Source organism: Hypanus sabinus, chromosome 1, assembly GCF_030144855.1.
Source record: "Hypanus sabinus isolate sHypSab1 chromosome 1, sHypSab1.hap1, whole genome shotgun sequence".
In the NCBI taxonomy this organism is placed as follows: Eukaryota; Metazoa; Chordata; class Chondrichthyes; order Myliobatiformes; family Dasyatidae; genus Hypanus; species Hypanus sabinus.
Window position 1 is genome coordinate 181,653,580 of NC_082706.1, and position 20,541 is coordinate 181,674,120.

The 20,541-nt window shown below is 39.7% G+C and overlaps 1 protein-coding gene across 1 annotated transcript; it reads right to left on the reverse strand.

The window, feature by feature from the left end:
- Window positions 1-17,749: 17,749 nt before the first annotated feature.
- Window positions 17,750-20,298, reverse strand: LOC132383033 (transcription factor 21). The gene is made up of 2 exons (XM_059953779.1): window positions 19,861-20,298; window positions 17,750-17,836 (listed from the first exon to the last, which is right to left on the reverse strand). The coding sequence occupies exons 1-2, from the start codon at window positions 20,296-20,298 to the stop codon at window positions 17,750-17,752; spliced, it is 525 nt and encodes a 174-aa protein (XP_059809762.1).
- Between the last annotated feature and the right edge of the window lie 243 nt (window positions 20,299-20,541).

Sequence of the window (20,541 nt, forward strand, 5' to 3'; positions counted from 1 at the left end):
TTCAGCCTGCAACGTCATGGTCTCAGAAGCTTTGCAAAGCACCAAAGCTTTTCCAAAGTTTAAATCTTGCTCTCTCAAAGACTTTCTCTCAGAGCATTATCTTGAATGCCACAAATGATTCTATCTTTAAGGAGAGTCCGTGAGCAATCCAAACTCACATGTTCTACTACGCTTTCTTAACTCAGTAACATACTGATCAATTGTTTCAGCAGTTCTCTGCGCACATGTGAAGAATTTATATTGCTCATACATTAAATTACACTTAGGTATACAAAATACTTCAAATCTGTCCATTATTGACTTGAAATTGAAATTATCTTCATCTTCAAAGACAAAATTATTATATACCTCTACAGCGTCGTTTCCGATTACATGGAGCAGAAGCGCAGCTTTAGTTTTTTCCAAGTTTTCTTCGTAATCGATTGCTGATAAGTACAATTCAAACTGTTGCTTGAATATCCTCCAACTCTCAGCTGCATTGCCAGTCAGCTGCAGTTTAGGTGGGGGTTGCAAACCTTCCATTTTACCATTTGCAGTTGGAACTTATTTTTCTTCTTTTTTTTTGATTATCTTCGATTCTTGATTCCCCTGTATTATTCTTCCAGAACCACTTCTGACACCATGTTATGTTACTTCTGTTTAAACGTACCATGGGTTAACAGTGAAGAATAATATTCTGGAAGAATTAGAGAACTTTTATTTACAGAAATAAACAAACACGTCTTAACCCAGCCACCTGCTGGAACATTCTAACAATCCTGCGCATGTGCAGTGCTCTGTCCAATCATGTACTGGCACATCATTGCACGTGGTATCACCACACTGGTGGCCATTATCTTTATACAACTTACCTTGCTAAAGTCAGCCAATTCTGCTTGGAAATTGCATCTAGAATAACATAACAGAGTAATATAGCACAGAAACAGGACCTTCATTCCATCTCATCCAAACTGACTAATATGCCCACCTAAGCTAGACACATTTGCCCCCATTTGGCGCATATTCCCTCTAAAACATTCCTATCTAAATAAATGTCATTGTGGTACCAGCCACAACTACCTTCTATGGAAGCTTGTTCCATATATCTTAGAATGTCTCAAAACAATTTCTGAGTCATAACCCTATTTTAGAAAATACTGCAACTAATTTGCAAAACAGAAGGTTCTACAAACACCACCAAAGTAATGACCAGATCTTCATGTATCCTTGCCATTTGATTGATTGGTCTGATTTGTGCATATTCTCTGTAGTAGAGCTTGCCCATTACTTTGCCATCTATTACTTCAGTTTCTAGAGTATTTTATTTCTGAACTGGAATTACATTGCTTTAAAATTTACTTCATGGTATCTGATTAAAACTATTGGATAGAGCCACAGAAACAGTATAAAGTTAGGTTTATTCTGGAGCACATTAACCAGAACTCAAACAGCTGCAGATAAACATTGGATTAAACAGGAACTCTCTTCAAGTTTTACTCAGTTCAAGCTTCAGGCAGTTGGACAGCCCATCGGGGAATAGGTTTTAGTTGTGTTGCAGCTGTTCAAGTTCCCAAAGCTTCATTCACCAGTAAAGGATACTTTGCTTCATCTGTACAAAGTTATCTATTCGAGAGACATTGTGGAAAGCTGTTCTCCCAGCTGAGCTGTGATAATTATTTTATCCAAAAGAGACCTAATCAGATCAAAATGGGCATTAGTTTCAGCTCATGGTTAATATCAGTGAGGTCCAATCACCTGACTGTACTTCTACTCCCAGCGTATAGATAGATAAAAGACCACAGCACTGGTGGTGAGGACCAAGTAGTCTGAATGACAATGCCACAATTGTCACTGACTTCATCAACAGCTGTGCGGATGGGTGTGTGCCTTCGAAAACATAGCGGGTATACACAAACTAGAAGACATGGATGAAGCAGGAGATTTGTACTTTGCTGAGGGCTAGATCTGTGCATTCAAGACTGGTGATCCAGAATTATACAAGAAACTCAGGTATAACCTACTGAAGCTATTTCAATAGAGCTCAGAGACAGAACTGGATGCATGTCAACTCTGGCAGGGTTTGCAGGCCATTACTTCTTACAAAGCAAAGCTTAACATCACGAATGGCAGTGATGCTTCACTCTCAGATGTGTCCTTTCTGGCCGCTTTGAAAGGGAGAACAAAACTACATCTGCGTGAATCCCTGCAGCATCTGGTGTCTCTGTGATTTCTGTCTTCCGGCCAATGTTGGAGTATCTTCCAAGGGGCTGACCCTTGAAAAGTGCCAATCCCTGATGGTATAGGTGGCGAGACTCTAAAAGACTGTGCCAACCCATAGGTGGGAGTGTTCAAGGATATCTTCAATCTCTCGCTGCTGCGGTCAGATGTTCTCACTTGCTACTAAAGTGCGACGGTCATACTTGTGCCCAAGAAGTCCAGGGTGAGCTGTCTCACATCTACTGTGATGAAGTGCTTTGAGAGGTTGGTAATGATTAGAATTAACTCCTGTCTAAGCAAGGAGTTATTATTCCTGCTGCAATTTGCCTATCACCACAATAGGTCTACAACAGATGTAATCTCATTGGCTCTCCACTTGGCCCTGGGTCACCTGGACAATAGCAATACCTACATCAGGCTACTGTTTATTGATTACAGCTCAGAATTTAACACAATCGTACCCCCAGTTCTAATCAACAATCTCCAAAACCTGGGCCTCTGTACCTCCCTCTGCCATTGGATCCTTGAATTTCTCACTGGGAGACCACAGTCAGTGAGGATCGGAAATAACCTCCCTCCTTGCTGACAATCAGCATTGGTGTACCTCAAGGATGCTTGCTTAGCCCACTGCTCTACTCACTTTACACTCACAATTGTGTGTCTAGGTACAGTTCAAAGGCTATCTATAAATTTGCCAACCACACATCTATTGTTGGCAGAATTTCAGATGGTGGCAAGGATGCTTACTGGAGTAAGGTAGATTACCTGATTGGGTGGTGTCACAGCACTCAACATCACTTAATGTCATTAAGACCAAGGAATTGATTGTGGACTTCAGGAAGGGGAAGTCGAGGGAACACACACCAGTCCACATTGAGGGATCAGAAGTGGAAAGGGTGAGCAGTTCTAAGTTCCTGGGTCTCAACATCTCTGAGGATCTATCCCAGGCCCATCATATTGATGCAGTTACAAAGAAGGCACGACAGTAGCTATATTTCATTAGGAGTTTGAGGAGACTTGCTATGTCCCCAAAGACACTTGTACATTTCTACAGATGTATTGTGGAGAGCATTCTAACTGGTTGCAACAGTCTGGTATGGAGGGGCCATTGCACAGTATCAGAAAAAGCTGCAGCAAGTTGTAAACTCAGCCAGCTCCATTAGCCTCCCCAGCATCCAGGACACCTTCTAAAGGTGATGCCTCAACCATCAGTTGGTACTCCAGTCACCCTGGACCTGCCCTCTTTCTATTGCTACCATCAAGGTGGAGCCTGTAGATTCACACTCAGCATTTCAAGAACAGCTTCTTCCCCTCTGCCATCAGTCTTCTGACTGGACAATGAACCCAGTATTTTTCCCTCACTTCTTTAATTTAATTATCTTTTGTATGTACACTTCTTATTGTAATTTATAGTTTTTATTATTCCTTCTTCCAGTATGCTGTTGCTGCAAAACAACAAATTTCATGACATATGCCAGTGATATTAAACCTGACTCTGAGACCTCACCAAAGACATATCTCATAATCATCTTCCCAACTTCCTGTGTAATCACGTTGGTTTTAAGCACTTTTATGGAGTGATACAAGTAGTAGAGAAACTTCAGTCAAACCATCACCTCTCCCCTACTTCTCCGCCCCATCTGGGATAGACTGTACCTTAAGGTTCTGGAAGAAATGGCTCTAGGGATAATGAATCCATTGTCTGTTATCTTCCAAAATTCTCCAGATACTGGAAAGGTTCCAACTGACTGGAAAGCAACAAATGGCATAAATGTGAGATTACCCACTTAAAAGAGGAATGAGTAAAATAGCATTCACTAAATGAAAGTCCTTACACTAAACACACTGAGAACTTTTATGCTGAGAAAAAAAGGAAGCAATTAAGAAGTAAAGTAGAAATTTGGTCCTTAATAGAAAGGTGTTAAATTACAAGAGCAAGGAAGTCTCACTATGGTCACCAGGATTAGTGTTCCTGATGAGTTCATTGTCAACATGCAACTGAGTAGACTCAAGTTGGTCAGTTCCTGGATGGGAGACCACCTGAGTGTATCAGGCTCAATGGGCTTGACTTTTGGGGAAACAAATGATCTGAGCAACAGAGAAAATTTAGTCACCATCTTAGTTTGTATGCATGCATACTACAAATAAAATACTAGAATACAAACTAGATGATCAGTTTCCGATGTAAGACCACACATTTGTGAAGTTCACTCTTTTGCTCTCTCCACTGGTCTGCTAAATATTTCAGATATTTTAAGTTTTTAATTTTTTAATTATATGGTGCTTTGGTGAGACTATTCGGGGAGTACTGAATACAGATTTAGTCACCTTATTTAAGAAAAACAGTATACCTATCTCAGAAGTGGTGCAACAAAGGGTCACTGGATTGATTTATGTGATGAAGAGATTATCCTTTGAGGAAAGGTTGATTAGAATGGGCCCACATTCTCTGGAATTTAGAAGTAGAAGAGATGATTTCATTGAATCAAGATGTAGTAGGTGCTATCAGGGTATTTTCCTTGGCAGGTTATAGATAAGAGCTCACCATTTCAAACTGAGATGCAAATGATGATCTCTGAGGGAACTGTGAGAGTCCAGGATTCTCCAGCCCGCTAAGCATTGAAGCGTGACAGAGTTTGGAGTGGTGAGAGCTGTAATTTATGTTCCAGAAAAATATTTAAGGCTGAAGCAGAATTACCTTCAGATAATAGGGATGACAGCGGTTTGGTGGGAAGGGAACTTTCAAACAATGGTCAAATAGGCCATGATCTTATTGGATAGAGGGATCAAAGCTGAGATGCCACGTTGCCTACTCTGATTTAATTTCTTTTGTTCTTATTCAGGTTATTCTGGCCTATCACCCTCACCGTAGCATTAACTGCACTTACACTCCATTGAAAGGACTGGGATCGCTATTAACTCCCAGAACACTGAAGGAATTTTGTATATAATTCACATTGTCCATTTTTTTTCTCCCCCTCTTTATGGCGAGCAGCAGCTTTTGAAAAAGTGCTGACAATTTAATAATCTAAGCCTGTCCACTGCAGCTGCTTTCTGTGGAAAGATTCACAAAGAAAATTGAAACAATAAGTTAAAGAGTATCCTTTTTTTCACATCATTTTGATTTCTACCAAAGATAAAACACTGATGCAGACAGCTGTTTCAAAATGTTCCCCAAAAAAGCTATATATTGATTAATCACACTGTAAAAATTAGACTTTGTATTATCACATTGAACCTTAAATCTACAGTATGTACCATAGAACCCAGGGATATGTCCTTTAGCAGACAGAACAGAAAGCATTGTGGAAGCATACAGTAAGTGAGACTGGTGAGGCTAAACTCTTAAAATGACATTGCTGACATTTAGAGAATCTGTGTCTAATCCATTGATTTTTTAAAGTATATTTTTCAAGCCAGTTCATTAAAGAGAGTCTTCAGAACAACTCTGTGCTGCACCGATGATTGATATAAAAAGGCTAACTGTTGACAATGAGCAACAGAGGGCCAATAGCTTTCATTTTCCAGTTCATAAATGTGGATAATTTCTTGGGCAAATCCAACTTCATGCTGAGCTATTTCTATGTAACTTGAAAGGAGGGTGTGTAGTTAGTTGCTGCCCTAATTGGTATTGTTTACAGGAGTCAGGAAGAAAGTACCAACTTCCCAAATACTTATTATCAAAAACTGATAATGAACAATAGGCTGTTTTAGCAAAGTTATTGATCTAAATCTTAATAATTTCATGTTATTGGTATGATAGGAAAACAAATAAAATAAAGCTCATGAAATGTAGAACTTGTTTGAACAGCAAAATCACATTAAAGACTTAAGTCTCAACCCTGTAGCCAAACTAGAGTAGATCAGGATTAACCACAAAATGTTTGAGACAGGTTGGTAATGATATGCAATTCAGAAACTGTCTACACTGTAATTTTTTTTTCCATGTTAACTTCAGCTTCCAATTTACAGGCTGTCCCTGGGTAATGAACAGGTTCCATTTCACTGACATAATTAAGTTGATTTTGTCCACAAGTCTGAAAATGCTCAAAAATCACTCAACATAGTAACCATAACTCCATAGTATTGTACTGAATGGCATCAGAAACATACAGGACAGATAAAGACCAATTATTAAAAGTTGGGGGTGGAGAGATAGACAGAGAGAGATAGAGATAGATAGATAAAGAGAGGGGGAGAGAGAGACAGAGAAAGGGAGAAAGGGAAGGGGAGGGAGAGGGAGAAAAAGGGAAGGAGAAGGAGAGAGAGGGATTGAGAGAGAGGAAACTAGTTTTGTTGTTTGTAGCAACAAATATATGAATATCTGGCAAACTTTTGCATGTAGTTATACTCTGTTCTCTGGGAGCTCATCTGTACTTATGGTAGTCTGTAGCCTGTTTTGTTATTGTAAGGATGTCATATCTAATGTCTGACAATGGCTGACATACACAAATTTGTTATGTGCAATTAAAGAAGAAAACCATTGGTTGAAAGAACATTAGAATATGATAAAGTAATCTGTAAATAATTAAATGAATTGTTAAAATGAATAAACAGTCGGGCAACTGATGACATATTTGTTACAACAAAATCACAAGGGGCAACTAACCTCAAAAATGATTATGTATGAAAGGTTGTTTTCTAAGTAAGATCCAAAGAAATAAATTAATTCAAGATCAAATTTTATTTTAGGCAAAACTATGAGTCTAGGTAAAACAGGAGGTTGAATGGTTGGAACATAGAACAGTACAGTACAGCCCCTTTGGTTCGGAAGATACAAAGATTTAAGTTCATGTATTTTATAATCTAGGATTCAATCCAGTAATAATAATATTTGTTGATATAAGAATGGTGGAAATATTTAGTGTGTTATTCATCATCATCATCATTATGTGCTGTGTCGTATGACTTAGGTGATCATAGTCTTTCCATGACCATGATTTTTCTTGGCAAATTTTTCTACAGAAGTGGTTTACTATTGCCTTCTTCTGGGCAGTGCTTCACAAGATCGGTGACCCGAACTATAACCATGTAACCATATAACAATCACAGCATGGAAACAGGCCATCTCGGCCCTCCTAGTCCGTGCCGAACTCTTAATCTCACCTATTATCAATGCTTTTCAGAGATTGTCTGCCTGACCTCAGTGGTTGCATATCCAGGACTTGTGATCTGCACCAGCCGCACATAGGACCATCCACCACCCGCTCCCATGGCTTCACGTGACCCTGATTGGGCGGGGGTGGGGGGAGGGCTAATCAGGTGCTACATCTTGCCCAAGGGTTAGCGGAGGAAAGGAGCACCTTGCACCTCATTTAGTAGAGACGTATCTCCACCCCGAAATGATTCGATTGGGTAAAAAATGATATTTGTAGAAACAGTTCACAACTGTACCAATTAAAAGGGTGTCAAGAACGTAATGGAAGAGTAACGACTTGCCTGGATGAGTCTGGCTCCAACGCTGCTCAAACAGCTTGATATCAAGCAATCTGGCATTCCACTCACCACCTTGAAGTTTTCCTGTCATGCAGATCATCTGCAAAGTGCACGGCGGTATCCTTCCTCTTGCACAGCATCCGGATAACCCGTAAACTGAAGTGCCAGCTGGAAGTAAGCAGAAACAACTGCACCTTTATAGATATTCTCACCTTCTATCTTTGTGAAAAAAAGCTGCAGCAAGAGGCATTTTGTTCATTCAGAAGTCCCTTTAGAGATACCTGAGGTGAAGAGGAACAGAGGACCCTGTACCTACAAAGGGGTGAGAAGAACATTTAACCATATAAGCAACAGCTATTGGGAAAAGACAGCACTGGCTGCTTAAGTGCCCTGGAGGAGAGTGTGTTTGATATCACAGGACATATAACAGCCATAGATGATAATGGTAAGCTTTGGACTAATCCTCCATCTCTCTATTCCACTTTCTAAAATTGTATATTGTCTTTTGATTTACAGGCTGCAAATGATGTATGCATATCCTTTATAGTGGCCCACTCCCCTCCCAACCTATCATTTTCACCGGCACTAATACTTTCTATTTACAGACAGCTAAGCAGACAATTGGTACCCCTATCTAATCCATCACTATCTAATACCAGCTCAGACAGTAATGCAGTGAGATCAGATTAGAGTTAGATCAGTCAGTGATTAATCTTAGGATATGAACAGGCAGTAACTGAGGCAGGGAAAACAGTGGCCCAGGTGGCACCTTTGTGGAAGATGATACTCCATGCTTATGTTTAAGAAGGCTCATTTGACGATCAGGATATGACATCCTGTAGGTTGGGCATATCTGTGCCATGCCAGCTGTGATCATCTGGTTGCCAGCCATCTTAACTCTCCTACCCATTCCCACTGCCATGCCTGTCCTTGACATCACTTACAGTCAAGGTGAGGTTGCCAAGTCAATGCAAATTAAACAACTGCACCTCAGATTCCACTCAAGTAGTCTCCAATGTGGCGGCATGAACGTTGAATTCTCCAGCTTCTCCCCCTCTGCCCCTGTTATCTTGTCTCCCTCCTCTGAATCCACCTGACCTCCATCACCATACCTCTTTCTCTCCCCCTCTGCCCATTACGAACACATTCCTCCCATTCGTTCCCTTCTTCATCTCCCAATCTTTATTCTATGCTCCACCCTCCTCTCCTGATAGATTCCGTCATCTTCAGCCCTTTATCACTTCCATTTTCCTTTGCCATTCATACTCTTCCCCCGCACCCATTCCTTATCTTCCAGTCTGGATCCACCTACTACCTGCCACTGCTTGCTCCACAGTTTCCCTTTTTAGTACTGACTATCTCCCCTCGATCTTTCAGTCTGAATAAAGAATCTCAACATGACACATTGACTATCCATTACCATCCATATATGCTGCCTGATCAGCTGAGTTCCTCCAGCGTTTTTGTGCTTTACTCCTCAGACTCTTCATTGTTTCAATAAGATCCCCTTTCATTCTTTTAAACTCCAAGGAGTTTGATTTCAAGTTGATCGTTTTTTTGATGCTTGCTCTTACTTTTATTAAAATAGATTCCAACTGTTTCCCAAATGGTAAATGTTAAGCTAGCAAGAGGAGGTCAGAAATGAGGTTTCTCTCAACTCTAATATCTAGGGATTTTGGTAGATATCATCCAAAATGTCCAACTGATAGGAATAGGCAGAATAACAGTTCAACATGGATTAGATGAGTCACGGGGCCTGTTTCTGCGCTGTAGTGCTCTATAACTTGACAGGTTCAAAGGTTCAATTATTATCAAACCACATATCTATATACAGTACAACTCTGAAACTTTTTCTTCTCCCTCATTCTTCTAATTGCAGTGAATACTGGCCTAGAGCCATTAAATTCCTGATGAAGGGTCTCGGCCCGAAACGTTGGCTACTCTTTTCTCACAGATGCTGCCTGACCTGCTGAGTTCTTCCAGCATCGTGTACGTATTCTTTGATCCACAGCATCTGCAGTTGTATTTTTGTGTTTAGAGCCATTAAACGCTCCTCATATGACAATCCTTTCAATCCCAGAATCATTTTTGTGAACTGCCCTTGAACAGTCTCCAACGTCAGCACATCCTTTCTTAGATAAGCAGAACAAAACTGCTCACAATACTCCATGTGAGGTCTCACCAGTGCCCTATAAAGCCTTAACATTCCATCCTTGTGTAATTCCCTGGTTCACATGGTTCATATTTTTTCTCTGTTTTGCTTTTCAGTTCTCTGTGTAAGCTGCTGGTTCGGGTTACTGTTGAAGATAGGAGATAGGAGAAATGTGTGCCATCCAAAGGGGATGAATGGATTCAGGGGAAGTTACTCCGGTGAGGGACACTAAGGTTGGCCTTGGGGGTTTTGAGAGGGGAGAAGAAAGAAGAAGCTGGAGAGGAGATGTCGGAGGAGTCGACCCGGAGTGGGGCCATGATTCAATGAAGTTTGGGGAGATCGAAGGAGTATCGGCGAAGGAGAAACCGGGAGATTCAACTTGTGCACATCAGACTGTTTCATTTAAAATGGGCCCTTTTCTTTTTTTTTGCTTTTTCTTTACTAACCCTTTCGTCAAATTAAGAAGTATAAAGCTAAATCTTTCGTGGTACTTATTTGTAACAAATCATGCAGCATCCGACACACACAGGGGCATTTGGGAAGCTTGCACTTCAATCTCCCAAGTTTGGTGGGGACAGAGGTTGTCTTCCCTAGATTCATGCAGCCAACGGAATCAGAACGTTACAATTGTCCTCTCGACATGAATGTTAACATCGCATTTGCCTTCCTCACCACCACTCAACCTACAAGTTAACCTTTAGGACCCTTTGCATCTCAGATTTGTGAATTTTCTCCCTGTTTAGGAAAGAGCCTACGCTTTTATTCCTTCTACCAAAGTGTGTGACCATATACTTCTCGACACTGTACTCCATGTTCCACTTCTTTGCCCGTTCTCCTGTTGCCAAAATTGGAAATAAAGGCTCAAAATATCTTAAATATAGGCTGAATATTTTCTTGCCTGCTCCAGTTAATCTTCTACCAATGGTGGCAGTTAAGATGTTGGGGATAGAGTGGGAGGGGGGTGGTTGTGGTGGTACAGTGCTAACAAGGTCAGGACAAGGTTGTTAGATTTGCAGTTAAAGGGCAACTTGTCAAGTAAATCATTGTTGCAGCAAGTGCAATGTTTACAGTCATATCAGTCCAGTGCTACACTTTGAACTCTAATGGCATTTCTGGAAGTGTTACGAATGTGCCACAACTCTGAGGGGCCGAAGGGTACAAAGTAGCCCCCTCCTTTTTGAGAATTGTAAGATCGCTATTAATTCAGGTCTGGGACCCAGGAAATGAAAGAGAGACATGCAGAATCCACAAGGGTTTGGAATGTGTCCTGGCCTCAGCTATACAAAGCCACGGATAACGGCCATTGTCTCTTGGAGACGGAATTGTGTATTGAGTACTGTATTATTCATTGAAGCCCTCAGGGAATGACCAGAGTGGGCTGGTTGAGGGATTGCATCATCCCAACCTGATTGACATCTGAGACCCTGTGAGTAAGGATAAAAGAGGGTCTGGGGAACAACCCCTTCAGACGCACCAGGAGAAACGCTAGAAATCCCGTGACAGCGTTTAGTAGCGACAGCCAGTGGGGTGCTCGCGTGCATCCTTTTCCCTTGCCTGGGAATTGGGGCCTTACCACAGAAGAACGGCTTAGCAAAAGGTGACCAGCTACACCAACGGAACTCTCGAAGGATCGACATCATAAAAAGGAAAAGCTGGGAAGTTTCTAAAATCTCTCTCTCTCCAACAATTGAAAACCCAGCAGTCCCCAAAGGCTGAAGCCTGTATGAACTGAATGAACTGAGTGACTTTTATATTTCCATCAGACAATACATTATCCCCTAGACAATGACAGAGCTTATTTCTTATTGATTATTATTATACCCACACTTTCAGATTTAGTATTGATGATGTATATTATCTGTATGTTTGCATTGATATTATTTTTATGTATTTTTACTAATAAATACTGTTAAAAATAGTACCATCAGACTTCAATGGACCTCTCTATCTTGGCTGGTAAGTGACCCAGTTACGAGGTTCGTAACAGAAGCCACCCCCTATCCTCTTTTCCAGGATACTCTGTAAAGACCACTACCTAATTGAGAAACACAGGAGGTTCTATAGGTGTTGGAAATCCAGGGCAACATACACAAAAAGCTGGAGGAACTTGGTCGCAACTATGGAGAGCAATATAGAGCTAATGATTAGGGCTGAGATCATTCATCATGATTTGATGAAGATTTTGGCAATGTTTAAAGCTATTCACAAAGGGCAGCTAAGATGTCCGGACAACACGGAGGATAGCTAAGACCTCTGTGCAAATGGCACCTGGTGTCTGTATACCCACAGCTAGCATACGCTTTGATGCAGCCACAAAGGTGAGAATGGGAGTTATATTGGATACATCCTGTCCACTTCTCTGGAGACCAGTGTACAAGATCCACTTTGGATCTCCAGATGAAACCGAAGACAATTTGCTTAGCTACCCTGTTGCAAGATTGACTACAGATCACATTTGTTCCATACTTGTACAGAAACAATGAGAGGACATTGCACCTGAAGGGTAGGTTATTTCTGGTAGGATTGTCACTGCCTAACTTTGGTTTCACTTTGGTTATTTACTCCAGCCAATTCTTACAGCATCTCTCAACTCCTCTGAACCAAATTCCCAAACCATGAAGTAGTTGGAATGCACACAGCAACTATCAATTCAAATAGAAAGTAGGGTTGTAAGTTTCACCATTCGTGGCCTCAGGACACCTCAAAATACCTTATGCACTGCATGAAAGATGTATTTGATAATGATCAGACAATTTCTATTTTAGTGTTGATTAGCAAGGATACTTGGAAGAATATTCCTTTCTTCTTGAAATAATGCTGTGGGATTTTTAATTTGTCCAGAAAGGGCAGAAGAAGTTTCTATTGAACATTTCATTCAAAAAATATTTCTGCACTCACCAAAGTACACGCAATATCAAATATAGTGAGCTGATCAAATTATTGTTGATTGGAACCCATGACCTTTGTACACCAAGAAAAAAATACTGTCCAAAGCAATAATGAACACAAAAGCACAAAGAAACTCTGCTGCCTTTATGTTTTACAGTGCCTATAAAAATTATTCACCCCATTGGAAATTTTCATGTTTTATTGTTTTACAATATTGTATCATAGTGGATTTAAATTGGCTAGTTTTTTTTTTACACTGATCAACAGAAAAAGACTCTTTTGTGCCTAAGTGAAAACAGAAATCTACAAAGTGATCTAAATTAATTACAAATGTAAAACATAAAATGATTGATTGCATAAGTATACACCCCCTTTAATATGACATACCAAATCATCACTGGTGCAGCCAATTGGTTTTAGAAGTCAAATAGTTAGTTAAATGGAGATTGTGTGCAGTCAAGGAGTTTCAATTGATTGTAGTAATGTATCTGGAAGGTCCAACTGCTGGTGAGTCAGTATCCTGGCAAAAACTACACCTTGAAGACAAAAGAACACTTCACAAAAATGTTATTGAAAAGCACAAGTCAGGAGACGGAAAGAAGAAAATTTCCAAGTCATTGAATATCCCTCGGAGTATAGTTCAGTCAATCATCAGGAAGTGGAAAGAATGTGACACAGCTGAAAATCTGCCTAGAGCAGGCAGTCCTCAAAAACTGAGTGACTTTGCAGAAAGGTGTTAGTGAGTGAGGTCACCAAAAGACCTATAACAACTCTGGAAGAGCTACAAGCTTCAGTGGCTGAAATAGGACAGACTGTGCGTACAACCGTTGCCCAGTTGCAGCTTTATGGGAAAGTGGCAAATAGAAAGCCACTGTTGAAATCAACTCACATGAAATCTTGACTAGAGTTTGGCAGAAGGCATATGGAAGACTCTGAAGACAGGTGGAAGAAGATTCTATGGTCTGATGAAACCCAGATTGAGCTTTTTGCCCATCAGAATAAACGCTATGTTTAGCATAAGCCAAACACCACACGTCATCAAAAGCACACCGTCCCTACCATGAGACATGGTAGTGGCTGCATCATGCTGTGGGGATGCTTCACTGCTGCAGGCCCTGGAAGGCTTATAAACGTAGAGGGTAAAATGAATGCAGCAAAATACAGGAAATTCCTGGAAGAAAACCTGATGTAGTCTGCAAGAGAAGTGTGACTTGGGAGAAGATCTGTTTTCCAGCAAGAAAATGTCCTGGAGTGGCCAAGCCAGAGTCCAGAGCTCAGTCCAATTGAGAATTTGTGGCTGGACTTGAAAAGGGCTGTTCACTCACAATCCCTATGCAATCTGGCAGAGCTTGATCAGTTTTGTACAGAAGAATGGGGAAAACTGCAGTGTGTAGATGTGCAAAGCTGATAGAGACCTACAGTATCCACACAGACTCAAGGCTGTAATTGCTGCCAAAGGTGCATCTGCTAAACACTGACTTGAAGGGGGTGAATACTTATGCAAACAATTATTTTGTGTTTTATATTTGTAACTAATTCAGATCACTTTGTAGAGATCTGTTTTCACTTTGACATGAGCGAGTCTTTTTCTGCTGATCAGTGTCAAAAAAAGTCAGATTAAATCCAGCATGATTCAATGTTGTAAAACAATAAAACATGTAAACTTCCGGGGCGGGGGGGGGGGTGAATACTTTTTATAGGCACTCTATCTTTGAAGAGCATGCTGAAACAAATGCTATATTGGCATTGTAGCATTGTGGTAGAATCTAATTGTATGGAAGTGTAAACCTGTGGACACCATTATGAAAAAAATATACATGTAGCCTGCGAGTTAGCCTGTCATGACTGAGGTTCTACAAGCAGAGACAGTGAAGACATACATGATTTGAAATGTCTGGGTGGTTAGCACATACTGGAAATGAAGCATTTGATAGTGACAATATTGCATCCATCTTATTGTCTACTCCAAACTTACCATCTTTAGCCAGAGTGTAGATGAGTAAAGTTCTAAAAGATTTCTAGTCCTGTCACTTGCATTGAGATTCAAAGGACTAGCAACAATATGATAGTGAAAAATACAAAGTTTTCTTCACAGCCAAAGAAAACAAACAGAGGGTGTAAAATGCAACAAAATGATAATGTTTATATTGTATATTGGCTTTAAGAATTTTTACATAGGTGTCTCTGTACAAAGCATTATGTACATGTTTCTTTAGCATGGCTTGTTAAGGAGGCACACAATTGTTCACTCAGACACAAATGCTCTGCCGAGGGTTGCTGAACTTTTCGGCTGATTCCTTCATGTGAACTTGTTCAAAAGCTCCTAGAAAGTCTGTGGGAAAGTGCAAGTGTAGCAAATGGCTGGCACTATTCAGTCATCACTAAGAGTTATATCTGACCTATAATTCTTCAACAATTCAAGTTGAGGAGGTGTTGATTATAGTTTAACACTACCTTCACTGCCCCTTCACTATTTACCATCACTGTTAAAATATATGATTAGTATTTGCTTATTTTACTACTAATTTCTTGGTTACTAATAGATTCCCTACTTATGAAAGTTAAAATTTCTTTTTAATTACACACATTGCCATTATAAGAATTGTTAAAACTATTTTGTCTCTTAACTGCCGAGTCTATGGCACTGAAGCTTTCAGTTTAGTATGTCACATTTTAGAAATACTAATTGTGATAATTACTTTCTCAACCACATACAGTATTTCTATGTATTCTGTATACATATGTATTCTATATATGTATCTATATACAGTATTTCCCCAGAAATATAAGAATGGAAATAGAACACATTTCTTTAATTAAATATCTGATAAATCATAAAGCAACAATCAGTTTCTGTAACTTTCATTGACATCATCAAAAATGAATTGCAATGCTGCCAAATGCATTTCATTCTTTATGTATTTGTTTTACTGCTTTATAATTTAATTTGATAGCATTTGTGTATTGTTATCTATATCTTGCTATATTATATCATTCCATCTAATGACATGCCTTGGAACAACTTATCAAAAGGAACAGTTTCGCATTCGGTGATTAAATTAAATGATTTACTATCACAATAGTTATTAAGTTAAATTAAAAACAAACACTGTGGTTCAGAAGCATATTTATTATCTGAAATTTGTGACCAATATTTAAGACTTATTATACAATAACATTGAAAAGAAATTGGTTAGGATTCCATTCTGAAATAATATGATTTTTAATTGACTAAAATTACTGCTCAATAAGTAGACAGCAAATGTCAACAATTTAATTAGCTTTTTATCTTTAATGCTGATGTTTAGCATCAAAATAATAGAATTTTATCGGATATTATACTGGAGAATCACTGTCTCCTTTGATGCTACACATGTACATAGTTAAATGACAATAATCTTGACTTAAATTGAAAGCAACACGAGAATTGATGGCTGATTTTATACTCCACAATTCCATATTGCTATTTTAATTGTGGCCTGACCAGAAAGCCATCAGTTCCTTGAAGAGTGGAATTAGAACTTTTTGATCTCTTGGTGCCAGATGAATTTAATGATTTTGCTTTAAAACTCATGAGCTATTTAAAAATTCTTACCTTTAAACATCAACTAGCCACAAAGACTACTTTTAGTACATCTATATTTCATAGCAGATTATTCCACCTACCTTAAATATAAAGTTAAACCACATTGCTATATTTATTGCTATCCTTTTGAGATGAGTTCACAGTTACACATTTGCTCATTTCATACAGCAACAATGTAAGTGCTAGGGTATACACTGTGGTCGAATTTCAAGAAAGCAGGAAGTTTTAAACCTTCTCAGGATATCTTTGGCACCAGGAAAAGGACATTTTAAAACATATTCCTCACGAATAAAGAAGGAATCAACCACCATCTTGCAGTACTGTAGTCCAAGTGGTGAAAGTACTCCTACAGTGTCCTTGGTAAAGAATTCAAGGATTTTATTGCAATAAGGAGAAGACTATGGTGCACATCTTAGTCAGGATGCTGTGGGACTTGATAGGAAGTTAGTGGTGGTAATATCCCCATGCAGCTGCTGGCATTGACCTCCTAGATGGAACATGCTCTGACTTTGATGTGCTGCTGAAGAAGCCCGGACACGTGCTACGGTGTACATCTTGCACTCTGTGCCATGGAACCACAACACAATAGCTGGTGCATTAATTATTTACATCATAACAGTCCACAAAGCATACACAAACAAGCTGTCAGTCATGCTCTAAAGCTAAAAGCTAATTTCCTGATCGGAATCAAACCTATTGTCCAGATGTCTAAAGTCCCCAATATACTTTAACATTTCCACTCCAGTTGTGAAATTCAGTGGAAATAAATTCAGAATTGTTGCTTTTAATATGAAAATCGTACAGAACAAAGATTTTTTTGATAACCAACATATAAAGTGCTATTGTTTCTTCTGATAAAATTACTTTTTTTAAAAAATAAAACTACAGTGAAATCTTTTTTATATAAAAGATCCAAATTGTACATTTTAAAGCATAAACGATAACCATACAAGATAAGTTTATATGATTGAGTACTACTCAAAATGCCAATATCTAACACAATACTGGAGGCAATGACCTTTATCCAAGCTGTAATATACAAGAATACAAAAATATTTATTATACATTGAGTGGCTTGTTGTTTCTCTTACATGTTGTCGCCATAATTTCACAATTTATTAACCAATGGTTAATACTGCTACGTTTCAACTTATTTACAATGTTGAATGTGCTTTCATGGACGGAGGGCAGCTGGCATCTTATCCCACTCTGTATATAAAAAGGAACATCCATAATCGGAACAGGACCAGATCATCTTCGAGAAGGTCCTGAAGAGGCAGGCAATATTATAGGCTGTCCCGCACCCGCATTAGAACAGTTTGCGGCAAGTAAGAGCTTTGTCCTGCAAAGCATGCAACTAACGAAAAGGAATCGACGTGGTCGTCCCGCACTATCGCGACGGAGCATCCACGTTATCAGTCTGACGAGGCGCTGGAATGGTGACAGCTGCTCGGGGGGTGGGGGGGTTGAAGTGGAAGGTGCTCGTATTGCTAAGCAGTAGTCCCACATAATCTGGACGTGGCGGCAAAGTCTTTGCTATCTACTTCAGATCTTCCTGAAACCACGAATGGCCAGGTCTGAAAGTTGAAACAGAATGGTTAGAACAATAATTCGCCGGTCCTTACTGAGATGCTGAGAAATGTCCGCGAACTGGTTCTAAGAGTCAGGAAGTATAGGTTTTTTCTCGTCATCTTACCTCAGAGTTTGAACTCAGTTTCATTAACAGCATCATGCAACATCCGCGGAACTCATAATCTATGTGAGACGGCATGCAGTCCTTTACAAAGTAAAGTGGGATTTAGTGACAGCATTGCGACAGGTCCTCAGGCAGTGGCGGATCTGAGAGTGATGGTTTGTCACTCTCTGGACCAGCACTGAAGAAATCCAATTGCAACGCCCATGCTAGTCAGCATTTCCCCTGAACCTCAAGATAAACTAAAACAACCAATCAGTCCTAATCCAAACGTAGATGGACAAATAATTCGTACGTTTTAATTTGTATTAAGATTTCACGAAGAAAAAAAAGTACCGTATTTTGACGGAATAAATCTGGCATAAATTATCTTTGTGTTTGGATCTTGGTAAGAATATATTGCATTCCTGTTGATCTATTTCGAAGCAATTTAACTAAAAAAAAGATTTTTTAACGAACCCAGATTTCATGTGACTTTCAGGTGGGATTTCTTCCTTTCAAACATTCCAGAAATGTAGTCCACTTACTGTTGTAGGACTTAACTTTCTGGAATATTATTATATTCCAAAGCAGCCGATCTGAAGCGCTCTGCGTATAAATCTCCACGTGTCCTAGTTTTTTGGGGAAATATGTAAAAAAAACTATTTGAGTTGACCGCCTGAGCCAAATAACTCCAAAAACAAGTTTACAAAACACCCTCTCAAAGTAACAAACTTTAGATCCGTGATTAGCCGGAGACAGGCACGGCTAACAGCCGCGCAATTCAGTATAGAAATTATAAAGCCGCTTCTGCGGAATTATCTGACCTACTTACATTTTAGAAATTAATAGCAGATTTGCATTTGCAGCAATAAAAGGAAAATAAAAACGAAGTTATTTTAAAGTTGAAGTACCTAAACCTTTTATGTAAAGGAAATTTTATTTTCTCAGAATCCGTTTACAAATTGCGGGGAAAGCTTTTGTTGTGCTGTTGTAACATACCAGCAATCCTTTGGCTCTTTTTGTCTTAAAGGTTGCTTTTTACTGATTTAGTAGCCGGCCGAATCTGCCGGTCTAGAACAAGATGTCTTCAGTGTTTTTGTTTACAAAAGAATACTTTAATTTTTACGCTTTTCACCAATTGTTATTTGACTGAAATCTGTTCTTTCATTCAAATCTCCCCACAAAAGAAAAAAAATATATACACAAACTTTATATGAAGTATATAAAGTCTATAAGATCGTTGACAATGAAACAATAGAGCAATCTACTGTTTAAACACTGTAGCTGTCTGCCTTTGTGGGTTCGCGAGTTTAGTGGGGATGCGTTTTAAGTGGGGTGCTCAGGTTTCTTCCGTAACGTTGCGCAGTCGCTTTTAATACCCTCACCCCAAAACCTGTAGGTGCAGCAGGCTAAGAAGTCACACCATGTAACGCCACGTTATATATTCTACTAAAACTATTTTTTTAATAGAGCGTTTTATTTGAATTTGCATGCAAGGTGTTTTCCCTTTAAGTGCCGTGCAGCCGATGAAGATGCACCTGCCTGTTTCTAAAGATGCCATTATCTGGAGTATTGACCAGTGATGGACACAGAAGTTCACTGAGCTACTGCGCAAGAGAGGATGTCATATTTACTGATCAATGCGAGTTGTTACCAGAGAAGCATTTCTATGTTGAATCACAAAATAATGTGTGCACTTTCAATGTTCGAAATCTACATTGAGAGGACACTGACGCGCCGAGGACCTAGTGATGCATGTTTCCCCCATAAACATTTGAAACTATAAATTTATAGAAGTATTTTCAATAAAATGCGAACGCACTACAAAACTCAAGTTCTTGATACCGATTACACCTTGTGCCGAGACGCAGTGATGGACTTTGGTTCGCTCGGGTTACCAAGCTGTGCAATATCTGCAATTCTTACCAGGTTTACCGGATGGACGTATCCATTTTCGTATTTATCATTTGCTAAGATTTGCCTTAAGTGTGCGATGTAGCTAGCTGCCAGTCTGAGGGTGTCAAGTTTGGAAAGTTTTGTGTCTGAGGGCACCCAGGGCAGGCTGGTTTTTAACCTGGAGAAGGCTTTGCTCAAGACTCGCATCCGGGCTCTCTCCCTGGCATTGGCAGCGTTTCTCTGTGACTGCTTGCCCTCTTTGCCCAGCCGGGGCATTTGTTTTCTCCTAACAGCCCCTTGCCTTTTCCTCTTGGAGCTGCAGTCAGAACTCGATTCGTCCGTGTTTTCAGCGGAGATATAGAATTCCGCCTCGTTCGACTCGTGTTTCAAACCGTTACATTTGAGATGCACCCCCTGTAATTCCATTTCCTGAATATCCTCGGTATCACTGGGAGATCCAGTAGACATGGTACCTCTGGAAAATTAAATGAACCTCAAGTGAAAAGGTCTCCCTCTACAAATTCGTTAAATACCAGGGAAAAAAAAACATACGCAAAACACTTCCCTTGCGAGAAAATAAACCCCACCTCTATTGGTTTTGACGGCTCCTGCTATCACTTTTAAACAGGAAGCATTTGGTCTATGTGGATCTGACCATTCCTGGATAGTTGTGACGAACTCTTAATGCTGACAACATTGCCCCCATGTAAA